The sequence below is a fragment of the Bactrocera oleae genome, chromosome 4, assembly GCF_042242935.1.
Source record: "Bactrocera oleae isolate idBacOlea1 chromosome 4, idBacOlea1, whole genome shotgun sequence".
Taxonomy (NCBI): domain Eukaryota; kingdom Metazoa; phylum Arthropoda; class Insecta; order Diptera; family Tephritidae; genus Bactrocera; species Bactrocera oleae.
This window is the reverse complement of record NC_091538.1, coordinates 17536351-17562996: the sequence shown is the minus strand read 5'-3', so window position 1 is coordinate 17562996 and position 26646 is coordinate 17536351. Positions and strand designations below refer to the sequence as shown.

Sequence of the window (26646 nt, the reverse complement as noted above, 5' to 3'; positions counted from 1 at the left end):
TTTATACAGAACTTGTGTGTTGCCTGGGACGTATGAGTAACGTTTTTTTATGAATAGATGTGAAACGAATGTAGAAATAAAAAAATTAAAAAAAGTTATTGTGCTATGGCACCAACAAAAATAAATGTGTTATAACAATTTTGAAAAGGGTTGCAACAATTGAAAACTTTTTTTTTTAAAAGGTAACATTAAACATTTTTTATCGGACTACTATAGCGTATAGCTGCCATACAAACTGACCGACCAAAAACAAAACAAACATCTTTTTATACCCTTTTAGGCTATATGACATTCACCCGTGAAAGGTATTATAGCTTCGGTGCAGCCGAAGTTAACATTTTTCTTGTTTTTAATTATTTACAATGCAAATATGTGTTTTAATTTCCCATTTTTAAATTTCCATTGTTCGCGAGTATTTATTAAATATTGCACACTTAATAAAGCGGCGCACAGCCACACCTTTTGGCTTCATTTCCTATTTCATTTGCTAAATGGATTTATGTGTTTTTACAAAATAAACTTATCACAGCAATTTATGGAAAATAAAGCTTTCAATAGTTTGCATTAATGGATTTATTTGAGTCATTTCCATTTTTGCTTTAATTTTATTATACCCGTTTCGCTGCGTTGGAATGTTTGTGGTGTGTGTGCAACACGTTTTGATCGGTGCTAAGGTCTCATAAATTCACATGGTCCGGCACGTGCGTAGCGCTATTACGGTATACGGAACAAAACAGAACTTATAAACTAAAGCAAAGCGTTTAATTACACGATTAGAATGTCTAACTTGGATTTCTTTATGCAAATGGCGTTGAATACTAGAAGCTGATAAGCTAGTAAGAATAAAAGCAGCCAAAGTGAGTATTATGAGTGATTAGCAGGTGGCTGGTGAAGGGTCAAAGTTAATGAAACAGAAATGCGGTTGTCGAGAGGAAAAGTGAATGAAATTGTATTTTATTGAAACAAAGAAGGACCACTCCTAATGGAAAGAAAATTTACGAACTCCCCAAAAATTCTTCTTATCTTATATTCTTACATCTTATATCTTATATCTTATATCTTATATCTTATATCTTATATCTTATATCTTATATCTTATATCTTATATTTTATATCGTATATCTTATATCTTATATCGTATATCTTATATCTTATATCTTATATCTTATATCTTATATCTTATATCTTATATCTTATATCTTATATCTTATATCTTATATCTTATATCTTATATCTTATATCTTATATCTTATATCTTATATCTTATATCTTATATCTTATATCTTATATCTTATATCTTATATCTTATATCTTATATCATATATCTTATATCTTATAACTTGTATTTCATGTCAATGGGTCTCCGACGTTTGCTCGTTTGCGACTTGATATACCTTGTTCAGGGTATAAAAAGTTTCGGATAAAAAATTGTTACTAGATATTAAAAATAAACTTTGAAGAGGGAATCCCTTCAAGTTAAGCATTTTATTGGACATTTTATGTAAAAAAATGATTTTGTTATAAACAACACGTTTAAAAATTGTAAATATGCACAAAAACTTTAATACCGAAATTTTATATGGTAAATAAATGTTTGTATGCATATGAAATCTTCAACTAGGTATGTATATACAAAGATATTTATTATCTCTTTATTTTGAATTTCAAAATATTTTCGTTTTCAAAATGCAAATTTGTGCAAATCACTCTCTTTCATACAACACTAGTATGTTGCCACAATAAACGATAAGCCAACTAGCAAAACAGAAGACTTAAGCAACAAACTTGGTGATAGAGTGTTAAGTCTGGCGCGAGTATAATTATGGGTGGCGAACAAAACAATGCAATATTATATATATGTATGTGTGACACACAATGGTCGATGACTGGCGCAGATTGGACGGATTTCAAAGTAAAAAAATGTAAAAAAACTGAAGCAGAAAGATTGTAAAGATAAATATGAAGAATTAAAAAATTAAATATATAACAAAAAGTTGACAAAATGAAGAGCAAGAAAAGCAAATGTGTATATGTACGACAAGTCACAGTAATGTGGCAAAGTTACCTTGAACACAATGAGTCGCATAGTGAATAGGTGAGGTTGGGTGCGGTGTGTTGTGGGCTGAGCTGAAGCGTGGCGAAATGAAGTGAAGCGAATTCGAGCAAGGTGAAGTGTTAGGGCAGCAGTACTGTGTACACATGTGTGTGTGTTGCATGCAATGACGTTCAGTGTGACAATCAGTCATGCGACAGTATTCAATTCGTTAAACGCGTCACCGATGTGACCACAATTTTCGCACGTTACAAATATGCGGCAGCCACAGCCCAGTTCGCAATGGACACTGCGACACTTTGCTGACTGCGAAAAAATGCTAATTGCATATGGTTTAATAGCAAATATTTAAAAGCAAAGTGCACCGCGAAGGAAACAGAAAAAATCGAGCAAAAAACGCGCTGAAATTGTGGTAAAATTATGACAACCAGTTCGTGCAACACACGCTGGAAGTGAGTAATTTTCGATACGGCATTTTTAATTTCAAATATAAAAAATGCAAAGCAACCTGTTCGCATATGAAACGCCGCAAATGCTGTGTGAACCTGATAGCATTGTAAAATAGATTTCTTTTAATAACAAAATATTTGCTCTAAGACCTAAGAAAAAAATTTAAGAAAATTAATAACAATGCTTGTTGTAGAGTAACCAAAGGTTGGTGAAACTCACTTGGACATTAAGTGCACAGCAAATTGGTCAAGGTGCCGGCGAACTTGCTCTAATCGCGTAACATATGTATTCGCAATGGTTTTTTTCACTCCATTTCCCTCCCCTTGGTCGTGTGCATGCGGCACTGAGTAATTTGTAAAATCTTTTTGTTACATATTTTACCACTATTGTTTGATGGTCAGTAACCCACAACAATTTTGTTTTTATGCTGTGTTTTTGCAAAGCGCAGGCATTAAATGCTTATATTTGTTTTGACCGCCTCCGGGGTCATGGTAATGACAAAGTCTACAGAGCGGAGCTTGCTTGAAGTTTTTTTTTATTTCAATCTTAAGCAATGAAAACTGTAAGTTTTGCCTAATGTTTTCTTGTAAAAAGCTTAAAAATGTACACATAATAAAATATACTTAAAAAATTAAATAGTTTTAATTTGCAAATTAACAAACCATAATTTTTATATTTTTTTTTTATAATTTTTGTTTTTTAACAAATTATTTTTTTTTTAAATAAAATTTTTTTTTTTTGCTTTTAATAGTTTCTGATGAAACACAAATACAAAAGATTCCTTACAATAACTTTGATCGGTCAGTTTTTGTGATAGCTATATGCTACCACGACTCGATCTGAACAATTTCTTCGGAGATTGCATAGTTGCTTTGAACAATAATAGATGCCAAATTTGGTAAAGATATCTCGTCAAATGAAATAGATTTTCATGTAAGCACTTGATTCCGATGGTTCAGTTTTATAGCAATTATATACCATAGCTATGCTATCAAAACCATTTCTTAGGAGAATGCACCTTTGCCTTAAACAATAACCAATGAAAATTTCATGAAAATATCTCCTCAAATGAAAGGGATATCCATACACGCATTTTATTTCGATCGTTCAGTTTGTATTGCAGTTATATGCTATAGTGATCCGATATCGGCCGTTCCGACAAATGAGCAGCTTCTTTGGCTTAAGTAAAAGACGAGTATAAGATGTTAGATCGATAACTCAAAAACTGAAGGACTAGTGCGTATATATACTGACATACGGACAGACATCGCTAAATCGTCTCAGCTCATTTATACTTGTATATAGTATACTTGATAGGGCTACCGACGTTTGTTCTTGGGTGTTACAAACGACGTGGCAAACTTAATATACCCTGCTCCGAGTATAATAACTACATACATTTTTTAGTTTTAAATATCAAATATTTTACTTGATTTTAAGGGGTTACTGAAAAAATTAAAATTTTTTGGATTGGAAAATTTTTTGATCCAATAAATTTTTTTTTTCTGTGTTCTTAGATTTGTTTCTCAAAATAATAAAATGTAAATCATTCCATAGAAAAAGAAAGTTTAACGTAAGCATTTTTTAAACTACTACAGCTACAAGTAACTCAATAAAACTGACCGATAATAATTATAAGATTAATGCAAGAAATTTAATATTTTTTATTTTGAATTTGATGAATATTATTTTTAAAATAGAAAATTATTCCAACAAAATTAAATTTTAATTCATTACTAAAAATTTTTGAACAGTTTAAATTTAAACTTAAAATTTCCAATCGTCTAATTCATTTGACCTAATTGTAGCAATGACCTTTTCGACAAATTCGTACAAATCGTCTAAATAATTAGAGCGACAAGTAGACAAATACTTCAAATGCCAATGTATAACTAAAATAATTATGTGCACAAAAATTTTTTAATTTTTACAAATTTCTATGACCAATCTTTTTGTTGTAATACCACAACCGCAAGTTGCTAGATAACTATGGCTGCTGTGCGACCGGCATCGGCGTCATTAAAAGCGATTAAGCTGCCGAGTCAAAAGCAAACAACAGCTGCCGGACACATTCGACATGAATGAGTTGTGTACTCAGCCACATATACTATATATATACACACTTAAATATATACATATCCATATATATGTACGTCTAGCTAAAACAGAAATATTTGTGACTTAAAGGTGGGTGTTTGGCTTATAGTTTTAATTATTGAAGAATGAGAAATTTGAGTTGAAAATATATGGAAATAATTTCATTAAATAAAAAAAAATTTATGAGTTTTAGATATATTTAATATAGGAACATATAAAAAAAATTTGGTAATTTGCCAAAAAAAAATAATTTTTTTTTTATTTTTCAAAATATTCATTACATTAATTTTTTTAAAATAATTTTTGAAGTTAAGTTGTCAAAAATTTATAAAAACCATATGGTTAATTAAATTTTTTATTTCTGTTATTTAGTATGGTAGTCCTCATTATATTGACATTAAAGATATAAATAAAGAATAAAAATTATACAAATATGTTTTTGTAAGGTAGTTCATTAAATTTAGAAATATTAATGCCGAATTGTTAACAATTGTGAAGACAGTTTCTATAAATTTTTAATTCTATATAATTTTTGAATAATTTTTAGCTACTTTATATATTTTTTTAAAATAATTTTTTTAACTTCTCAGGGTTAAAATGCATTGTTTTAAAAGGAGTAACAACAAATGTTGAAAAATGATACTTATGAAATTAATTTAAAATATTACCAGAAAATATAACTAAATATAAATTGTTCTTGAACATTTTCAAAAATTGTAATGTATTAAAATATTTTATAAAAATTTAAAATATTAAAAGTTTTTTAAAATAATTTTCTTTAAATTTTTTTCTGAAAAAATATGAAAATATTTAATTTTTCATTTTTGGTTTTTAATTTTCTTTTGCCTTAACATCTTCAAACGCCTCCATTGTATATTAAATATACACACAACCTAAATGTATGCATAAACAATTAACAGCTTATTAGCTCGAGCAAATAGCAATCGCAAACAAAACAGCCGATTGCAACGACAAATGTACAAAGTATTCGCTACCTACGAGTAAACTAAAGTCAAACTCCAAAAATGTTATATAATACAGAACAATGCACGTTTATATGTAAGTATATATACTATATACAAATGTATTTAAGTATATATTGTTTTTTATTTTTCGTGCCAAATTAGTTTGCAGCTGAATTGGTAGGGTAAACAAATGAATTTACCATGCAGAAATACATTGCTGAAATTAGCACAGGTTCGTTGCTTAAGTCTATTGTTTGACTTTCAGCAACTACTTAAGTGGCATACACATGCAAGCGTGTGCTTGTGTACTTTGTTTAAAATAATTTGTTTTAATAGGTGTTTAAAAGCTTTAAACTGATTGCTTAATCTTTGCTATGCTTTTGCCAAAGGTTGCAGTTGGAACAATTTTGTGCGATGTTCTCATTTTTATTGAACACAACTTTTTTCAACAGTTTGCAAATTCCTAACGTATATTTTCATTTAATTTGTTAACATTTCAGTCAAATTATTTTACTCTTTTAATTTTTGTTAAAATGCATATTTTTCAATTCAAGTAATTAAACTCTTTACGTTTACGTTTACGAAAGTTTTTTACATAAAAAAATAAATTAAAATTTGTAATTATATGTTTTTTTATATAGTATATTCTAAAAAAAATTATTTATTTTATTTATTAAGCAGAAGTTGTGAATTATGTTTTTGAGAATATTTACTTGATGTAGAAGGCTCTCATTCCTTACCTTATGTATAAAAAAGATATTTATAAAAAAAAATTGTATTATTTGCATTCTTCTGAAATTTGATATACATATATATCAGTTATAAAAAAAGAGTAATTTTTAAGCCTGTTTTAAAATTTGTTTTCATTTTCTAATTTTTTTGTACTCTCTAAATATACATTTTTATTTTAATTTTTCAATTTCGATTATATAAACTCAAAATGGGTTTTTGTACATTGTAAATATTAATTATTTTTTTTTTCTCTTTCGAATATCAAAATTAAAAATTTATAACTTTGTGACAGTGAAAATGTTTTTTATAAATATTTTGAACTATTTTTGAATTATCCATATTTAATAAATATAATAAAATAGTTTTCTTAACTTACCATTACTAAATCACCAGTTTCCAAATGGCGCCGCATTAATATGGCTGCCATATTGGCTTCGTCTTGAAAGACTTCACCAATTTGTTCGCTGGATTCAGCATTCTGTAATATAAAGAAATTCATAAAATTAAATTTTAATTTTAATTATAGTGTATCAATTAGTTTGAAGTTATTACTTAATACTTAAAATATAAACATATATTTTAAATTTATCGCAAATTAAATATTTTTTTAAAATTAATTTTATTATTTTGTGTAAATTAATATTAACTGCAAAACTATTTGATTGATAATTCACAAAAAGCAAAAGCGTAACGAAAAACAAAAATAATAAAAATGTAATGTATCTTTATTTTTATATATACATATGCATAATATATATTAAAATATATATATATATATATATATTTTTTTTTCGTTTTTGATGTATGTATATTTATATATAATTTTTTAAATATCCGGAACATAATGTCGTTAATTTTAATTTATTCGGAATTAGGATACATGTTTTTAGTTTTATTTTCTATCTCTGATTTGTGTTAATTTTAATTTTTCATAATTTTTTATTATAAAAAAACAATTTGTATACTCTTGCAACATGTTGCTACAGAGTATAATAGTTTTGTTCAAATTACGGTTGTTTGATCACCTGAAACTAAGCGAGATATATATGGAGTTATTTATATTTAAATGATCAGGATGACAACGCGAGTTGAATTTCGAGTGACTGTCTGTCCGTCCGTCTGTCCGCCTGTTCGTGCAAGCTGTAGCGTAAGTAAAAATATCTGCAATTTTTTTAAAAAATGGGCGTAGCCACTCTTTTTAACAGGTTTAACGTGCATATCTCCTCAACCGCTTAAGCTATAACATCCAAATTCACTCAGGCCAAATCCTTTTAGCACCCCTACCGATAGGGGGAAAATAGGTGTAATTGGATGATAAACCGGCCCACTGCCCATATAAGGGTTTTGCTAGAAACTACTAAAAGTGCGATAACTCATTAAATGAACAAGTCAGAGGCATTTAATTTTACACATAGGATGATACAATCAAGCTTTATAGGAGCCAATACAAAAATTGGTGATGGGCGTGGCATCGCCCACATTTGGGTGAAACCCATATCGCGGGATCTACTTGACCGATCCTGACATTTGTATGTTCAGTGCAAAAATGGGCGAAATTGGATTACAACCACGCCTACTTCCCTTATAACAAAAATTTAAATTCCATCTGATTTTTTGACTTTCCAGTATACATAATGAATATATTGTAATAAAACTTTGCCAAAAGAGTGCCTTTAAGATATGCCATCTCAAGTATAAAAATTGACAAAATCGGGCCATAACGGTTCAAGCAAATGTGGACCGCGGTGTGCATGGTTGACTTTTTACCGAAATTATCGTATAATGTATGAAATATATAATTAGAATTCGGAGAGAAACGTCTCCTTATTATTCAATCAGTTCAATACTTCTCTTAGCCCCCATATACCTGATAGCAAGATTTTTTATCCTTGCAAGTTGCAAAAGTATAAAATGTTCGGTTACACCCGACATTAGCCCTCCTTTTTTTGTTTATGGTAGCGTTCTATTAAAAACCTTTTCTTTATATAGAAATATTTTATATATTTTCTGTTAAAATTATTTTTTTTATAATATACTTATAATTATATTTATACTGCTCAAACCAATCCAAATTACAAATCTTTATTGCAGTAATATTTCAAAATTGCTGAAAAATAATTTGTCACAAATCAAATTTCTGGCATAAATCAAAAAATATCTGCACAGATAAATCAGCTTGGTACAAGACTTTTGTAAAACATTGATAAAAAGTGCTGTATCACAGCATAAATAATCACACTAATAAAATTATGTGCACTGAATTAAAACTAATACAATTTGTAGTACACACCCCTTATCGTCATGCATATTCAAGTTACTACAAATTGCTGCTTTTAAGAATCAAAGTGCTGAAAATACCCGCCCAACAAGTGTTCTGCTATGCTATGTCTTATTCTACATTTCAATGCCAATTCGAGGAGCATAAATCAATAATAACATTCTAAGAAAAAAATTATAATATATATTATAGTATGTAGGTATGTAGAAGCGGTAAGCAAAGTAGTAGCATTAATAATATCAAATAAATGATCAATAACGCTAAATTAAAAAATTTTTTTAGATACAAAAAAAAGCATTTAAAAATTTTTTGCTTAAAAAATAAAATGTACGTTTATAATTTTTTTTAACACTAATAAAGTTGCGAAATTTAAAAAAAAAATTGTTTTTGGAATTGAAAAGTTTTAAAAGCTATTCTAAAAGTAATATTCGTTTTTAATGGACTAAACTAAAGAAAAATCATTTGTAAAAAAGTAAGAACAAAGTTTTAGTTTTTTTTTGTAATAAATTTTGGATTTTAATTGAAGAAATGGAACTTAAACGAAGTTAAGAAATGAAAACTTAGTTTTAATAAATAAAAACAGAAAAATATTTTACTTTGTTTTAGATATATATTAAAAAAAATTGTATACCCTGGACAGGGTAGTTAGCTACGACTACACAATAAGGCAATGATGAAATCTCCGAAGAAATTGTTCAGACGGATCGGAATCAAGTTCTTGTAAGGAACATTTTGTATTTGTGAAGGGTATTATAGTTTCGGTGCTACCGAAGTTAACGTTTTTTAATTTTTTTTAATTGGCTTCATTTGAAAATGTTTATCAAATTGATTGTGTAAGAAATATACTTTTATTTAGAGACATAAAATTTTTAATTTATTTTACCAGCAAACCAACATTATCTCAGTATTTTATAAAAAAACAAGTGTTTCAATTCTTTAATTAAACACACAACAACTCAACAGATAATTAATAGCCCCGGTTATGCATATCGCGCTAACGTTCTTCGGCCAAGCAATGATTAGCCCGCGGCTAAGGAGATCAGTGCGCTTATCAAACGCTTAAGATCATGTCAGCATGTTGCCTACCAATGCGCTTGTTTTTCTTGCAGTATTTCAAGCGCAAAATTAATTGTGTTTGTTTTGGAAGCTGTCGACGCTGTACGGGCTGACCGCGAAACGTGTTAAATTGGCACGATAACATGCCGAAACAACAACAGCTCTAGAAAACACGTAAACAATAAATTAAATTTCTTAAAAACCAAAGCAAAAACACAAATAATAAAATAAAAAATCAAAAAAACATAACAGCATTTAACGGCACATTCTTGCTGTGGTCGCACTATTGTTATTTTCTTGTTTCATTGCACCCTCAAATTGCTGACGGTGGCAACCTTGATCGTTGGCCGCTAGCAATAACCAAAAAAATTAAAAAATAATGAAAAACCATTGACAAGTATAATAGCACAATGCCGAGATAATGGTAGAAATCTTGTGCATTTAAGCCAAAGCACACATAACCTAATCTTGAAAAGAATTTGTAAGAAGTCAGCAACAACAACAGTTAAATGTAAAAAACAAAACTGTCGCAACCAATGCAACAAGTGCAGAGCGCCACTGAAGGCACAAACACACACACAATCATACACATGTTAAAGCATACAGTTTCACCTAAGCATACATAGCACAGCATAGCATGTCAAAGCAGAGCGCTGCTGTCGCTGCAGTTTTTTTTATTCTAATGCTAGCGGTCAACTGGTCAGCAGCGCTTAGCCATGGTTAAGCAAAATTGAAATAAAACAATAACAACAACTATACGAATATACTCAAGAACTTGCTTTATAAGCGCTTTTGTTCGGTGTTTGGTGTTGTTTTTGGAGGTTATTGATGTGACACTTGCAATGTGGCCGCGGTTGACTGCTGGTTTTCACTTGTTTGAAGTATCAACGTCCAAGTGCAACGCTGATTGAGCATTAATAAGCTGTTTTGGAGTTTTTGTTGTTGTTGATTTTGAATGAATTATATGTGGATCTATTTATGCGCTTATATATAATTTGGAATCGAAATTTAACAAACAATCAAACTATTGAACTAAATAAAAAAGTAAATTATCGAATTTAATTTAATATTGAATTAAAAAATTATATGAAAGTTACATTCGTAAAAAATTGTGAAATATTAAAAAAATTCCTTTGTTATTTTAAAACCCATAATTTAACACAATAGTACAACAAAGCTTTTTTATAAAAAATACCTTAAAATTAAATATTATTATTCAAAAGTTAAAGAAAGTTTAATTGTTTTATATTTTTTTTTTAAATTTTATAATTCAAAAACATATCTACACAATTTCAAAAATTTTCTACAAAAATTTGTATAAAAAATATTTTTTATACTTAAATGAGTAAAAACACTTTTATACCTAGAAACTTTAAAAAAAGTTTTAATATCTTATGATATAAATGAAATGAAATGCTGGTATAAAGAAAGGTTTCAACTAAATTTAAAATTCTAAACATGATATGTTCATACCTCGAAACTTAGGGCAAAAAAATTAAAAAAAAATAAAAAAATAATTATATATTTAGATAAAGGTGAAATAGTAAAAAAATAACTTTAAATTAATTTTAAAACAATTAAAAAGTTTTTTTTTAATTTTAATATATTTTCAATTAAAAATTCTTCTATTATATAATATTTAAAAAATAAAAAATATTAAAAATAAAAAATTAAGAAAATAAACAAAATTATACAAAATGTATTATTTATAAAAAATATATTTTTTATCTACACTAATTTTTATTTTTTATCTACACAATTTGTAAAGTTTAAGTTCGAAATTAAAAAATAAAAAACTTTTTATATCAATCTATTAAAAAATTTTAAAAATATACGTCTTATTTTTATTAAGTTAACTACATATTATATAACTTCAAATCTCATCACCAATTTTTTTTTGAAATTTTTGTGTGTAAAACACATTTTTGCGTTGTGTTTTTGTTTTTAATATTCTCTCAAATTCACCTTTTCGCCCATCATCCGCTACAGCATTAATTGCCTGCTCTCTAAATATGGAAGTCAGCAATTATTTCAAGTCATTTGCCACCGTATCACTTTGTCAGACAATAAAAGCGACTATTAAAAAGTGAAATCACGATAAAGTGGAGCGGTACAAAAGTTCAGAACAAAAACATTTATTGATTAATTTAGTCACACCTTAAATGTAGTGGTGTTAAAATCTAAGTATCCCGCAAGCTTATGACTGCCATATTAAGAATATTTTCCATTAAACATTTAAGCGCTTTGCTAGCTATAAAATGCCAGCAATTGAAGGTCATCGGCGGTTAATGTTTGAAATGGTAAATAAAAAAGGCATTATTTTGCCTTTGTATCTATTAATTTATCTTGCTGCTGTTCTTTGATACGAATGGTCAAAAAGCACGCCGGTGGGGCGGTGACTTGCAAAAATAAAATAATAATATAATAGTCTCCTAGTAATGATGAAAAAAAAATTTTTTATAAACTTAAAAAAATATATACATATAAAAAGTTTTTATGACTTTGGGTTAAACATTTTTCAATTATTTTTGATTGAGTTTTAAGTTTTTTAAAATTAGTGAGATTTTTTACTGTAATACTAAAATACGTTACCTTAATTTTTATGTGACCTAATTGTTTTTTAAACTATTTTGTTTCTGTCTTTGTATATTCATTAACTTTGTGTTTTTATTTTTGTAGGTGTTCAAATTTTGTTTAGTTTTATTAAAATTTTTGGGTTTTATTTACTTTATTTTATTTTTTATCTACAGAACTTTATTCCATATTTTTTATTTTATTACTTTATTTTGAAATATTTTTTCGAACATGTTAAAAAATTATTTAAATATTGGTGAAAGGTTTAATGCTGGCACTCCGCCTTTTTTGAGCACACAATATAACATTTTATTACACAATTTTATTCTCTTCTTATTTTCAAATTAAAGAAGTCAAAGGAGGTGACCATTATTCATTTTAAAATTTTAATACAATATTATATATGTATACAATATTCTTGCACGAGCAAAAAGAAATTTGTGTTTAATTTGAATTTTATTTTTATAGTTCTGTAATAGTTATTTTTACATTTTTTAATAGAAAACTTTAGTTTACTAATACATAGTTATTAATATTCAAATTTATTGTTGGTATTATTATATCATAAAAATATTGTAAATTAAGTTTTTATTATTATTATTTTAAAAAATATTTATTTTTCTTAATTTCTGTATTTTGAAATTTTCTCACTCGTATTTAAACCAAAACTAAATATTCATCAAATGATCAAAAATTATTTATTAAAATTTGAATTTGCCACTGAAAGTTGTTACAAAAATTATTAATCTATAAATAAACAAAATTTACTGTCTACACTGACGTTTGAAGTGCTATTTTGGTAAAAAATTACCACGCGTGCATAATTGTCGCACTTCGCACTCATGACGCTTTTACATAAACTCAATGTGTCACGCTTTGTTGTTGTTGTTAAGGCAAAAGCAATTTGCATGCGAATGCAAACAAAAAAATTTGCCAAATTGATAGAAATAATAGCCATTTGTATACATACCCACAATATGTATGTGTGGATATAAATATATATTTATGTACATACAGACATATTAGCAGCGCAATACACGCGTGAGTGTCAGAAAGTGCGAACAATTGAGTGAGTGATTCGTGTGCCCTCAGCGTGCGCTCGCGCACACCGCACCAATGCCAAGGTTTATGGTGACTCGGTGGCTTGGTCTAACCTTGCAGGCAACGGTGTGTCGAATCTTGTCTAAAAGACGGATCTACTAAATGTCATTTTCGCTTCTGTTTTAAGCGTATTATTGATATTCATGCAGCGTTCCAATAATTATGTATGCACACATATATTTACTCCTATTCATTTATATATCCACATATATATTATATATATAGATATATGTATATGTGTGTGGCTGCGGCTACGTGTCAGTAATTTTCATAAATTACAATATATTATTTTGCGGTTTGGGAATTTTTATAAAACTAGCATCAATGTATGCGGGAGTAAATGTGTGTGCTCTGACGCGTGACATTCATAATTTTTAATAATTTACTGGTGTTTTTAGTGTGTGAAATTGAGTGCTTGGAAGTTTATGCATGGTCACATAATTTTTTTCTATTTAAATGCATGAGAGTCAGAAACCCTTATAGGTATAAAATAGGGTGGTTCTTAAAAATTTAATTGACTAATATTTCTTTTAAATAAATAAATAAAATCAACATATAAAAAATAAAAAAATTAAATTAAATAACACATAAATAAATCAGAGTTCAAAGTGCATTGAAAATAAATTATTTTCTTCGTCTAATACCCAAAATCGATAAAATAGATTACTTTATTTTCTTTCAAATCTTCAAATTTCATTTCTTTAATACGAATTAACTACTTTTGAAGAGAAATTTGTTTCTGATCGGATCTGATTGGCATAATGTAACCAACTCGAATTGGGATCAACTTTTGTATATTTTTATCGAAGGAGGAGTTGAAATTTTAAAGAACTGACCCTAATATAGTCATAACTAAATTTTTTTTGTGTGCAGAAAGAATTTCGATGTAATAAATTGCGTTCCATATTTAAGAATATAATTTTAAGAATCACCCTAATATATATCAAAGCTTTATATTTGAGTCAAGTAAAAGGTAATTACACATACATATACCCTATTATAGATTAAACATGTTTGTGTGAGTGTAGTAAATTTATAATTTTCCAAACTTGCATTCAAGGGTCGTCCCAATATATTGAAAAAATACATTTTACAGTGAAAAAAAATTGTAAATACATATATACATTATTTAATGTAATAACTTTAGTCACAGCTATGTACAATTAAGGACCATCCTAATGGAAAATGTAAATGCTTAATGACAAAGGGGTATACATAGGCAGTGGAAAGTGAAAATACAATATGTGCATTAAGTTTACATTTTTTTTCAAAAAAAATTGATATTTTCTTTAATTTAATTTCTCGCGGTGGTAATGTTAGAAGGCTCTTTTGAGTGATTTTTTAACTAAGAAACTTTGAAAGCTGGACAAGTTAGGTTCCTGCAGTTTTTATATATGAAATTATTTTAAATTCATTAATAATATTATTCATTAATAATATTTGAGAATTGCATAAAATACTAGTTTACGTAAGCTTCTGATTTTTTTTTTAAGATTTCAAAAATGTGGCCGAATTTCATGAGTTAAATATTGACCAGATCATAGTATACATATTTTTTCCAATATCGTCAGAACTTAATTCAGCTTTATTTAACACTTCACGTCTTAATAAGAAAAACTAGCTTGCTTTAAATAGTTTATAATTTATCGAAACTAATTTTGCTTTAAATTTATTAGTTTTGCAGTTTAAGCTTCTCTTCTTATATTTAATCTCTTAAATGATTAATTTTCGAATTGCACATATTTTCTGCTAGATTCGGCTCACTCCGGAGAACTTCAAAAAAAGTTATTCAATATTTATCGAAAAATATAAAATATTTACGCTTATACCGTCAAAACATTATTTCATAACTTCTAAACGCAAGCCAGCATTAAACCTTTCACCAATAAAATGCCAAAAAATCATCAAAATGCGACCATTCTAATTTTTGGACGATGACTCACGCGATTTATATGTAAATATATGCATACTTATGTGCCAAACGTCTACTCACAAACGCCTTTCAATGCATTTACTCACCAACCAAGCTTTATTGTAACCCCTACTACCAACTAAAAACAATAAAAAATTGAGTATACAACAATAGCAACAGCAAAAAAAAAAATTTCGAGACTCGAATTGCAGCGCGCAAATTACGGCGAAAAATGCGCCCAAAAGGCGATGAACTGGCGCACAAACGGCAGCTATTGTTTGTATTTTTGTTTTGTTTTTTATTTTAACTTTTTGGTTAAAAAAAGTTTATACAACAATGCACTATTTGTTCGCATGTCGCTTATTAGCAACTTGAACTCACCGAAAGCAACGCCGCCGCAAAGTGACTTAACTCCGAGTAAATATTGGTGAGGCAAATGCGAAAAATTATCTAAATAAGTCACATACAAGTATGTGAGTGCAAATAATAGATAAGGTGGGGAATTTTTTGGTTCACGCTAATTACTATTAAATTGTTTAACTTGAAATATTTTAGGAGAATTGCTGTTTATCGTGTGAGTGCTTGACAGGGTGAGTTAAAGGATTTAAATAAGAAATATTTATATATATAATATTTATATAAATATGTGGCATGTGAAAAGTTTTAAAAATTTTTAGCTTTGTTCCCGAAGTAAATAATACCTTATTAAAGCCCTAAAAAGTAGAGCGATAATTTATTCTGAAAGGCTCTTGCCGTGAGGAATTTAGAAAAAAGTTGAAGCGCTGGAAGACGAAGAACGTCCTGGGTGGCCAAAAGGTTTGACGATGCGAAACTGAAAGCATTATTCAATGTAGATTGTTGCCAAACACAAGAAGAGCTCACAAAATCTTTGGAAGACATTCCAGTCGCCAGTTCAAAATGTTTAAAAACAGCCGAGTAGATTCAAAAGCAAGGAAATAGGGAATCATATGAATTGAATCCAAAAGACTTTGAAGCACGGTATTGCATGCCAGAAATCCGTTTTTGCATCGTATAATGAGTTTTGATGAAAAGTGGATCTATTGCGACATCTCTAAATGCAAACACTCATCTGTGAAACTTTTCCAATCAGCCAAATCAACGGCAAGGCCGAATAACCATGATGCAAGATAATCCTTTGTTTTTGGTGGAAACAGAAGGGCGTGCCGTATTATGAGCTTCTAAAACTGGGTGAAATCGTTAATGGGGAACGCCTCCTACAACAACGCTTCAAATTGAAGGGTGCGATTGCGGAAAAACTCCCGGATTTTGCGACTAGACATGAGGTAGTAATTTTCCTTTATGACAACGCTGGCATCATGTTGCAAGCCCGGTTGAAAATTATTTGAAAAACAGCGGGCGGGAAGTTTTGCCTTAACTATTTTATAACCCAGATTTTGTCTCTTCTGACTACCATTTGTTCTGGACGATACAGCACGCCCTCACTGGAATACGATTGACAACTGAACAAGAAATCAAAGACTGGCTTAATTCATTCTGGGCCACTAAGCTGGCGCAGTTCTTTGAGGTTGGAATCCTCAAAATTCCCGAAAGATGGGAAAATTTTATAACCTACCATAATCTAAATAATACTATTGTATGTGTTCATTTTTCAAGTAAACGCTAAAAGTTTAAAAAAACCCCACGAAAGTGGCTATAAACTCAATAATGTATTCAAAACAGCACTGAGAAATTATATAAAATCATTAAAAAAGGTTTCATGAAACCTAAATAGACAGCACATTAAATTGAGACAATTAGTAAATTGTTTAAACAAATATATAGAGAGTAGAGAATTCGCAAAAAGTGTTAATTGACTCAGTCAAGTGGCTATCTGAAAGACTTTTTAAAGTATTTAGTGGTGCAACAGTGACCAATTAGAAAATGTTATCCTTAAACCTGAACATATATTGTATATATTATTTCCTTTAACTCCGGTTGAAGTGCAAACCTTAATAATTAATCGTAAATTCAGACAATTTACAAATTGTTAACACCAGTTTGTATTATATTATATCAGAAGAAAAATTTAAAAAAATAGAATATAATAGTTTCCGTATAGTGACTTTATTTAAAAATAAATTATTTCATATGTTAACAATTTATCAAAAAACTATTAAATAAAACATTTTCGTACCGTTCCTAAATAAAATAGGTCACTTTTAGAACAACATTAGCTATGAACCTCAAATTTTCTCAAAACTGACAACAGTGACTTCATATTTTTTCAAACTTAATTGCCAAAAACAACAAAAAATATTTTTAGAAACAAATTTCACGAAAGAACTGTCGCAAATGGTAAGGCCTGCGGTGTTCGCGGCCGCGATTATCAGCCAAACGTGAACATGCCGCGCAGCGATATTCTTTAGCATACGCTTATTTATGTGCTGTAATATTAAGCAACAATAAAAGTTGGCCCAGTTCACGAATTATGCATTGCCGTTCAAGATTTTCATGACAAACGATGTGGAGTCGAAAATAGATGCAACAAAAACATTTGTAAAGCAAATAATAGAACAAATTGACGGGCTACAAGGGTAAACTGAGAAACAAAGACCACACAAAAACAACAAAAAAAAAAATAAACAAAAAACAATGAGCTAGAACACTTAGCTGGGTCATTCGTAAATAATGCTGCATTACCGAAAATAATAACGGCAATAATTTTTGGGCTAATAAAAAGGCAATTGCCGTAGGAATTGTAACTATCAGCGGACGACCAGAAGTGCTGTTGATACCAAGATACAAAAAGCAACACACAAACAGAAAGAAAACACAGTCTTCAGTTGCAAAATAACGGAAAATTTTAGGTAAACTCAAGGCTGCTAAAGACTGCCTGCGACAAACATAAGACTTAAGCAGCGAACGCGCAGTGAAATCGTGCTTTAATTTCCGTCACAGGCCGCTATCGCCTTCGTGCAAGCTTACCTTTATCTTCCACTACATATGCACGCGTGTGTGTTTGTGTGTAGTTGTGCGCTTGCAGTCAGCCAGTCTGCTGCGTGGTAGTTGGTCTGTTCTGTGCCGCCGCGAAATTGCAACAGCCGTAAATGACGCCGGAAATTGCCAGCCGGCACAGAAATCGCTAACTGTCATTATAATCGCTTTTAGTGAATTGCACTGAATCGCATTTTCATTTTTTTATAGTTTTTGTTGTTGTTTACTTTATTTTTACGCTAATTATAACGCATTTCGGCGCATAACAGCGGCAAGCAATAACGAATTCTCATAAAATGGTAAGAATTATTTACCGGAAATGCGGAATTACATGGAGCAAATGAGAGGCAGCTAAGTAATGGGCACAACAACAAAAACGGAAGCCAGAAATATTAAAAAAAAAATTGTATTACACCAAATGGCTTATAAAAGGCAAACACAAACTTTTGAAACTAATTTATTTAACAAATGTCAATAACCTTTTATAAGTATTGTATAAAAATATATATATAAATTTCATTAAAAAATATTACTAAAATAATTAAAAAAAATTAGTATTTTTCAAAAATCGAATATCGTATATCGACACTTCGAAAAATAAGCATTTTGGAAGTATTTAAAAAAAAAATTCTTCAGTGTAAAATAAACCCAAATGAAAAAATGTAAAATTATCTAGAATTTAAAATTAATATATGGCATATGAAGATAGCGGGTATATTGCAAATAATATTTTTTTGAAAACTTGTTTATTTTTAATTAAAAATAAAATTAAAACTAATTAATATTTAGGATTATATGAAGATTATATTGTATGAAGCAAGCATATGTGGTAATTATAAACAAAATTGTTTTAACTATTTGCCTATCTTCCTATAATACTGAAACTGGAAATTAAAAGCTTTAAAAAATAACAAAAATTAGTTTCCCTTTCAATAATAAAATAAAAATTATTTAAATTAATTTAATCTATATTTCAATAATAAAACAGTCAAATTAAATTAAATAAAATTAATTTTATCATTTAATTATTTTACTAAATTAATTAAAACTAATAAAATTTAAGTTTCAATGGCACAAAATCTAAATTAAATTAATTTAAATTGTTATATAATATAAATATCAAGATAAACGATTTTTAAGTATTGCTTAGAAAAAAAATTTCCATATAAAATTTGAAAGTTTTAGACAAACAATATTAAAAAATTTCATATCAAATTTAAAAATGTGAAATCATAAAATCAATATTTTAGTTTACTAACAAAAATATTACAAAACCTTAAGTTATTTATTTATAATTTTTTTAAAATTATTTAACAAAAATTTTTAAAAAAGTTAGCACTTACAATTTGTATATTTAATTATAATATTAATAATTACTTCTTAATTAATGCAATTTTTATGGGAAAGTCATGTAATTGAAATTACCGAACTTAATTAAATTTTTTTATTATTTTAATTAGTATTGAGTACAATAATTTTGTATAATAGAAATTAGTTTTTTACTTAAGTAAATTACCAATTATAATTTAACAAATAATTATTTTGCCATAACTTTATTTTGAAAGATTAGATTATTTTCTAAAGATAATTTTTTTTCTAGATAATTTTATTACATACAATAAATTACCGTTTTATTAAAATACCAAAATGTAATAGCACTGTCTTAAGGCTGCTCAGACAGGTAAAATACTGCAGCCTTGCAAAAAAAAGTAATCAAAATATTTTTTTAAAATATATGTTTACTTGGCTTTGTATGTATATGTATATTTGTAAGTATCTTTTATCTATTAGCAACTGTTACAAATTATTTCGTTGCCACAACAATGTGCCCGAAGTTCGTTGCTTAAGTCTTTGATTGGCAACTACAACGGTTCATCGCATCTGAAAATCACTGGCTCGTGCCGAACCAAATTATGCAAATTTGCTGCAATCAATTACAACATATAAATTACCGATTTCATAGTTGGTCACGCCCTTATTTCGATTTTGTAGGGAAACCTTCAATTCTCCCGATAAGTTTATTTCGCAAGGCGATTCGACAAGTTGTAAGTAAAGGCAAACTAATGCTAAATAATAATCTTTACGAGTTTTGCATTGAAGCATGAAACTGAAGCGTATGCAATTATTGTTTTGATTATGTAATTTTAAAAAATTTTAAGTTATTAATATTGCAAAAAAATCAGAAAAAATGTTAACATTTTTTCATGCTGTGAGCTGTGTTTGCATTTCTGGTAATAGTGATTATCATATTTATGTTATAAGTGTTTTAATGGAAAAATTTTATTTTAATAAATTAATTCAAAAATTTATTAACTTAAAAAATAAATTTCAAAAAATAGATTGCACGTAAAGTGACGGCCTGATGGAAATTTAAATTAAAATTTTTTTTTTTTAACTTAACATTCCACAAATAACAAATTTACAAAGAAGAAAGTTGTAACTGAAAGATTTTTAATATCATTGTCTTAAGTTGTTCAGAAAATGTAAATCATAGCAATTTCACTTGCCCACTCAGCATCGCTTATCACCACAATCGGCTGATTGCTACTTTAGCCTTCAACCGCTTAACAAGTTTGTGTTTTAAGTCTTTCCTGTCAATTGTCTACAGTGAAAATGCGGAAATGAAGCAGCGACAGCCATTTTCGTAGTTTTCATACCAAATTTCACTTAAACTTTGAATGGTAGAAATCTGACACAGCCTTTTTATTTTGCTTAGAAATTTAATATTTTTTTATAAATACGAGAGAATGGTATTTAATCTGAGAAAAAATTAAGAAAGCAACTAATTCAAGTTGTGTGAAAGAAAGAAAGTTTTAATAATAGATAAGTTCTTTAAATAAATTCTATGAAGAAATTAATATTTATGTATTCACGAGCACGAAAAAAATTTATAAAAAGTTATCTCTATCCATTATTCCCCCAAGTGTACTTGTATATTACTACACACATCCTCATAAAGATAGTCTTCTTTCAAAGCAAATTTATAATAAATATTTAAAAACGCTTCGCAAAGTTGGCAATAAACAGGTTTTTCTGTCACCGCATATATTTTCTATTTCAATTTAATATTTCCCTTTTTCGTAACTTTTTCCTCTTTTTCACCTTCATTTTTGGCCCTGCCTTAAGCATTGCTTTTACTTTCCGTTATTTTTATGATAGTTTTGTTGCCGAAACTACCCACGCATGACGCGCCTTTCTACAACGCCAACCACATACACTGCGAACCGGCAACAATGGTTATAAGTAACAACAACAAAAACAACAACTATTACCACTTTCTTGCTGGCGGGCAATAACTTTTCCGCATTCGAGGCAAGACAGCAGGCGGTTGGGCTGGTAACCTGCCACACTTTTGAAATTTTACTTTTATCAAACTGAAGAGAATCAAAAAAACACGTTAACTTCGGCTTCACCGAAGCTATAATACCCTTCACAAGTGCGAATTGTTAGAATCAAAGGGTATAAAAAGATACTCATTTTGTTTTTGATCGGTCAATTTGAATAGCAGCTTTAAGTGATCCGATCTGAGCATTATATTTGGGAATTGTAGCAATGCCTTGGATAATAATCAACTCCAAATATCGTGAAGATTTTGACAAATGAAAGAGTATTTATACTTGAGTTTGATCGGTCGGTTGTAAGACAGCTAACATATATGCTATAATATTCCGATTTCAATAACTTATTCGGAGATTAAAGCGATGCCTTAGTTAATAATCTCTGCCGAATTTCTTGAAAATACCTCATCTAAAGTCAAAAGTTTTTAATACAAGCACTTAATTCCGCTCGTTCAGTTTGTATGGCAGTTATCTGCTATAGTGGTCCGATATCGGCGTTTCCGACAAATGAGCAGCTTTTTGCTGCTAAAGGGAGGTGTGCAAAGTTTCAGATCAATATCTCAAAAACTGAGAGACTAGTTCGACAGACAGACGGACATGGAAATATCGACTCAGTTTGGCACGCTGATTATTTATATATATACTTAATAGGGGTTTCGACGTTTGCTTTTGGCTGTTACAAACGTCGTGGCAAACTTATATAATAACCTGTTTAGGGTATCATAACAACAGAAAGTGAATTTGAGAGTAAAAGCGTTAAGCATTTAATTGCCGCTAGGACGTAAACAATTAAAAGACAACATTTTGATAAATTATCGTATAAAGTCGTGCAGTTGGACAATGAAAGTAGTGGAGCGAGTAGAGTGGGAGAAATAATATATAAATAAAGCCTGAACATAGAAAATATGTATAACTTGTAGAAATATTATCGTTAAGTAATGTAGCTGAAAAGTTTTGAAAAAATTTTGGCAACAAAAAATAAAAATCAGTATTTTGAAAAATAAAATTACTTTAAAAAATTACTTTTGAACTTCTGAAAAACTATTTCTGAACGTTTCAATTCATTGCACGAATTGATTACTATTCCGTATTAACTCCAAAAAAAAAACATAATAAATTATAATACAAGCGTAAATATCAAATACAACGCAAATTAATATTTTTATGAATTTAAAATATTTTATTAAAAATTGTATATTATATTTTTATATTTAAATTTTTTTTTTACTTCTATTAAACTACTTTAAATCTACAAATATTTTCAGTGTTATTGTAGTTTCTAGTAAAAGAATTTATTTTTTAATTAAGGGAGTTCAAAAATTAAAAGATTTTTCATATAAATAAAATATTATTTTTATACTCTTGCAACATGTATAATAATTTTGTTCAAATACGTTTTTGGTAAAACTTAATTTAGTTTATATCCATTTAGTTCTTTAATTTTTTAAAAGTTTTAAATTTTTCAACAATATTTGTTTGGAATTTCTAAAATAACAATACAATTTTAATATGGACAACGTTAAGTGTGTACAGAACATTATGTCGTAAAAAAACATAATTTGGAGAATTTTGGCGTTTCTTTTCTTAAATTTTTCTCTCAAAATTACTTTATCATTTTATACGTAAAAACTTAAATTTCAGTATTAAATAGATTTTGTCTTTTGTTAATGATAACAACTTAAACAATTTATTTTTCATTTTCTCATGCTGTTTAGTAAAATAACGAGGTAAGATTTATTTGCCTTCTTATGAAGTGCACAAGTAAACATTAAAGTTAAGATTTGGTAAAATAATAAATGAAGAAACAATTTTTTTGATTTTATTTGGTAAATTAATATTTATCTCCTCATTACTATTGTGACTGCTCCAATTAGAATATTTTTTAAACTAATATTTATAACAAGCACTTTGCTTACTAATCTCTAATTTAAACATTTCATATTATATACAGGTAAAATAATTAAATATACGTTTTGTATATGTAGTAAATACGGTAATAAACTTAATCGAAGACTTAAAAGAATTTATAAAGCAATCGCAGCGCCATGGACAAATATGTCTTAAATATTCATTTTTTGACTTATACAAGTATTAAGTTATTGTTTAAACGAAATCCATAAATACTGCTATGAACTTCGTAAGGCAATATTTTCGTTAATTATAATTATATAAATAATTTACATAACTACAACAAAACATAACCTTAAAAGTGTATATAAACATAAATAAATTGCCAATGCTTCCAGCAATCCACACAAGGAAGTGTTGAGCCAGCCGGCACCCACACCTGCTACAATTGTAGCATTTGATGTGTTGAAAATACAAAACAATGCTCCGAAAATATTTAGGTGTGGTTGTTGAGCGCAACAGTTACACTTATTAATTTTTTTTTAAATAAATAATAAAAAAATAATATATATATATAAACATTTCAAATATCATTATATATGTATGTATGCCAATTATTTTTCCTGTTTCTAGGCGATTAATTCCAATTTACTGTTTTCCTAACGATACTCGTTGTATAAAACAGGCAATTACATAAAAATGTAACGGCGCAAACGAAAGACTTAAGCAACGAACTTTTCTGCCCTCACAACTCATTATGATTATTTGGCTTAATGTTAATGCGATTGCCAGTCGGTAATGAGGCAAAATCGAAAATTAAATGTAACGAATTGCCAGTAAATAAACAAAACGCTGGAGAAGTGTGGAAAGACAAGTCGCACTAAAGCAGCGCACGAGATGGACCCTTGAGCGCAAATGGACACTCATTACAAACGATTTTTGTGTGAGTATGTGTGCATGTATGTGTGTTTGGGTACTTTGACTGGCTATTTGTGTATCCAACGGTTTTATATTTGTTTTGCTTTCGATTTAATTCGAAGTACGATTGATTTTGCACAGCGCAAACACCAGCGATTTGCATTATGCACGCCAATTGCGAATGCGCATACATAATTAGAGCAATAACAAAGACTAACATTAAAAATAAAAAAGTATGGAGCGCAAAAACAAAATTGTAGCAAGCTAGCACTTTTACTAACAGTTAGACATGTTCATTTTGCAGGCACGGTGTAGTATTGCAACAGAGGGGCATTGCAATGAGCGGCAGCGCGGTAAGAGCGTCAGTGAGTGAGTGAACCTGGCAGTTAGACAGTGTTGCAAAAAGCGGTTTTAGTCCGTAGCATTTTGTGGTTTTTCTGCCGTCGTGCGGCGGCTTGTGCGAAATCGCAAGGAATAGGCCGGTAATGGGGATTGAGGCCAACAAATAACGGCGGGAGCGCTCACAGTGGGATGCAATGCAAAAATGTGTTATAGCCACCGCGGTGGCTCCCCACATGCAAAGTGGGTTTGCTGATATTTTTTTTTTTCTTCTGCTGATTAGAAATTATGCAACGAAAGCGAAATAAAATATGAAGTAAGAGAAGAAATTTTATTTCCCCGAAATAAAAAGTATATGAAGCATTAAAAAGCAAGCCAAAGCAAGAGAAGTAGCAAGCGGGTAAAAACAGCAAGCGTTAGTTAACAAAAACAAGCATTAGACAACAATAACAAAAAGCGTAGCCATTAAGCGAAAATGAAGCTGCCGATGGAGACACAGCACGAAGTGGAGGATACAAAATTATATATTGGTAGAAGAGTATAGTGATTTTCAGAGGGATATAGATGTAAAATATAACCAAAAAACAACAGCAATTGTTTGCTTAGATAGTTTTTTTTACTTTTCTTGTTTAAGATCTTCTATGATAAGGTATATATATATATATCCAGTTTAAGACTGTCAAATGTCCGTAATATACTCTCTTTTTCTTCTCTTTGCCACCAATTTTAAGATACAGCTGAGTTTCAAAGTCCAAGATAGACGTGAAGCAACTGAACTCAAAGTACTCTAAAATAATTCTTAAACCATTTAAGATCATTACTCATAGGGTCTGACTGAACCGTAATCGCATATTATAGAAAAGGTATTACAATACATTTAGACTTAAGGTCCTCATGCACAGACTATGTCACGCATATCTTGTCCGAAAGAGCTTCTTAAAAATATATATGCAAGATGGGAGACAATTTTAAGACTAGTTGGAGTCTTTTCTATAAAATAAAATAAAGAAATGAGAGAAGAACTTTCTCAAACTCGTGGCTGAGTTGTAAAACACATTTTTTATGATTTCGTGCTCCAAAACTTAATCTGGCTCCAACTTCTCAAAACTTAGTGCAATAGTTCGTTCCAATTCCGCTCATAAATCCAGTTTAAGACTGTCAAATGTTTCAAAAGAGGCAATAGAGAACTTAAACTTTGACTTTTTATGAGCGCAATCTATGAAAAAGTTAACAAAAGGTTAAAATAGCAGGGAATGTATTTTATACATTTATTTTCCATGCTTGTTTTATAATAAACAAGCTTAGACTTGTGATGATCTGCTATCTATTGGCTATGGCTACTACCAACATCGAATTTACTAAGGACCCCAGCGAGCTTGTGGTTGCAACTTGACTCTACTCCAACTGTTGGAGCTGGCGTTGCCCCCAAAATGCAGGAATAAGCCAAAAATTAATAGCGATTTCGATTTTTTCGAATTAACAGCTCAATATTAAAGGTTAGTTAAATTTATTTATTTTCAATGAGGAGTCATATTTTGACTAATTTTTATACTTAATTTCAAACATAATAATCTGTTTTACAAAACTAAAATTTTCAACTATCAAAATAAAAAAGAAAGCACACGCACACAGTTAAACGTACATTCAAATTCGTAGCAGAAGCAAATATAATACATGGCATTTATAGTTTAATTAATTCACACCTTGAGGGCGCGATTGAATGCATGATTACTTGCGAAAATAAATTGGTAGGTAAATACAATTGTGTTTACAAACATGAGCGATCAATAAAAAATTGAAGACGAAAGTACAAAGCTATCTAAAATATGAAAAAATTGAAAGTGAAATGGAAAAGTCGATAAGAGACTACCATAAAACAAAAAATTGAATCAAAATTTTTGCGAATAGATTAAACGAGCCAAAATCAGCACAAACTTGTACAACTACGCGTGCAAAATTTGCCATAAAAGCGAAAGCAGTAGGGTGACCACACGCAATTAAAAAAATCAAGTCTTAATAAAAATGAATGT

General features: G+C 29.1%; 1 protein-coding gene across 7 annotated transcripts in view; it reads right to left on the bottom strand.

Annotated features, from left to right (window-relative positions):
• sona (sol narae) overlaps positions 1 to 26646 on the bottom strand; it is a 139689-nt gene that overhangs the window by 62471 nt on the left and 50572 nt on the right. For all 7 annotated transcript variants that reach the window (XM_036375758.2, XM_036375765.2, XM_070109246.1 and 4 more), the window contains exon 5: positions 6674 to 6775. In XM_036375758.2, coding sequence (XP_036231651.2) covers positions 6674 to 6775 — 102 coding nt within the window. The remainder of the gene's footprint in view (positions 1 to 6673; positions 6776 to 26646) is intronic.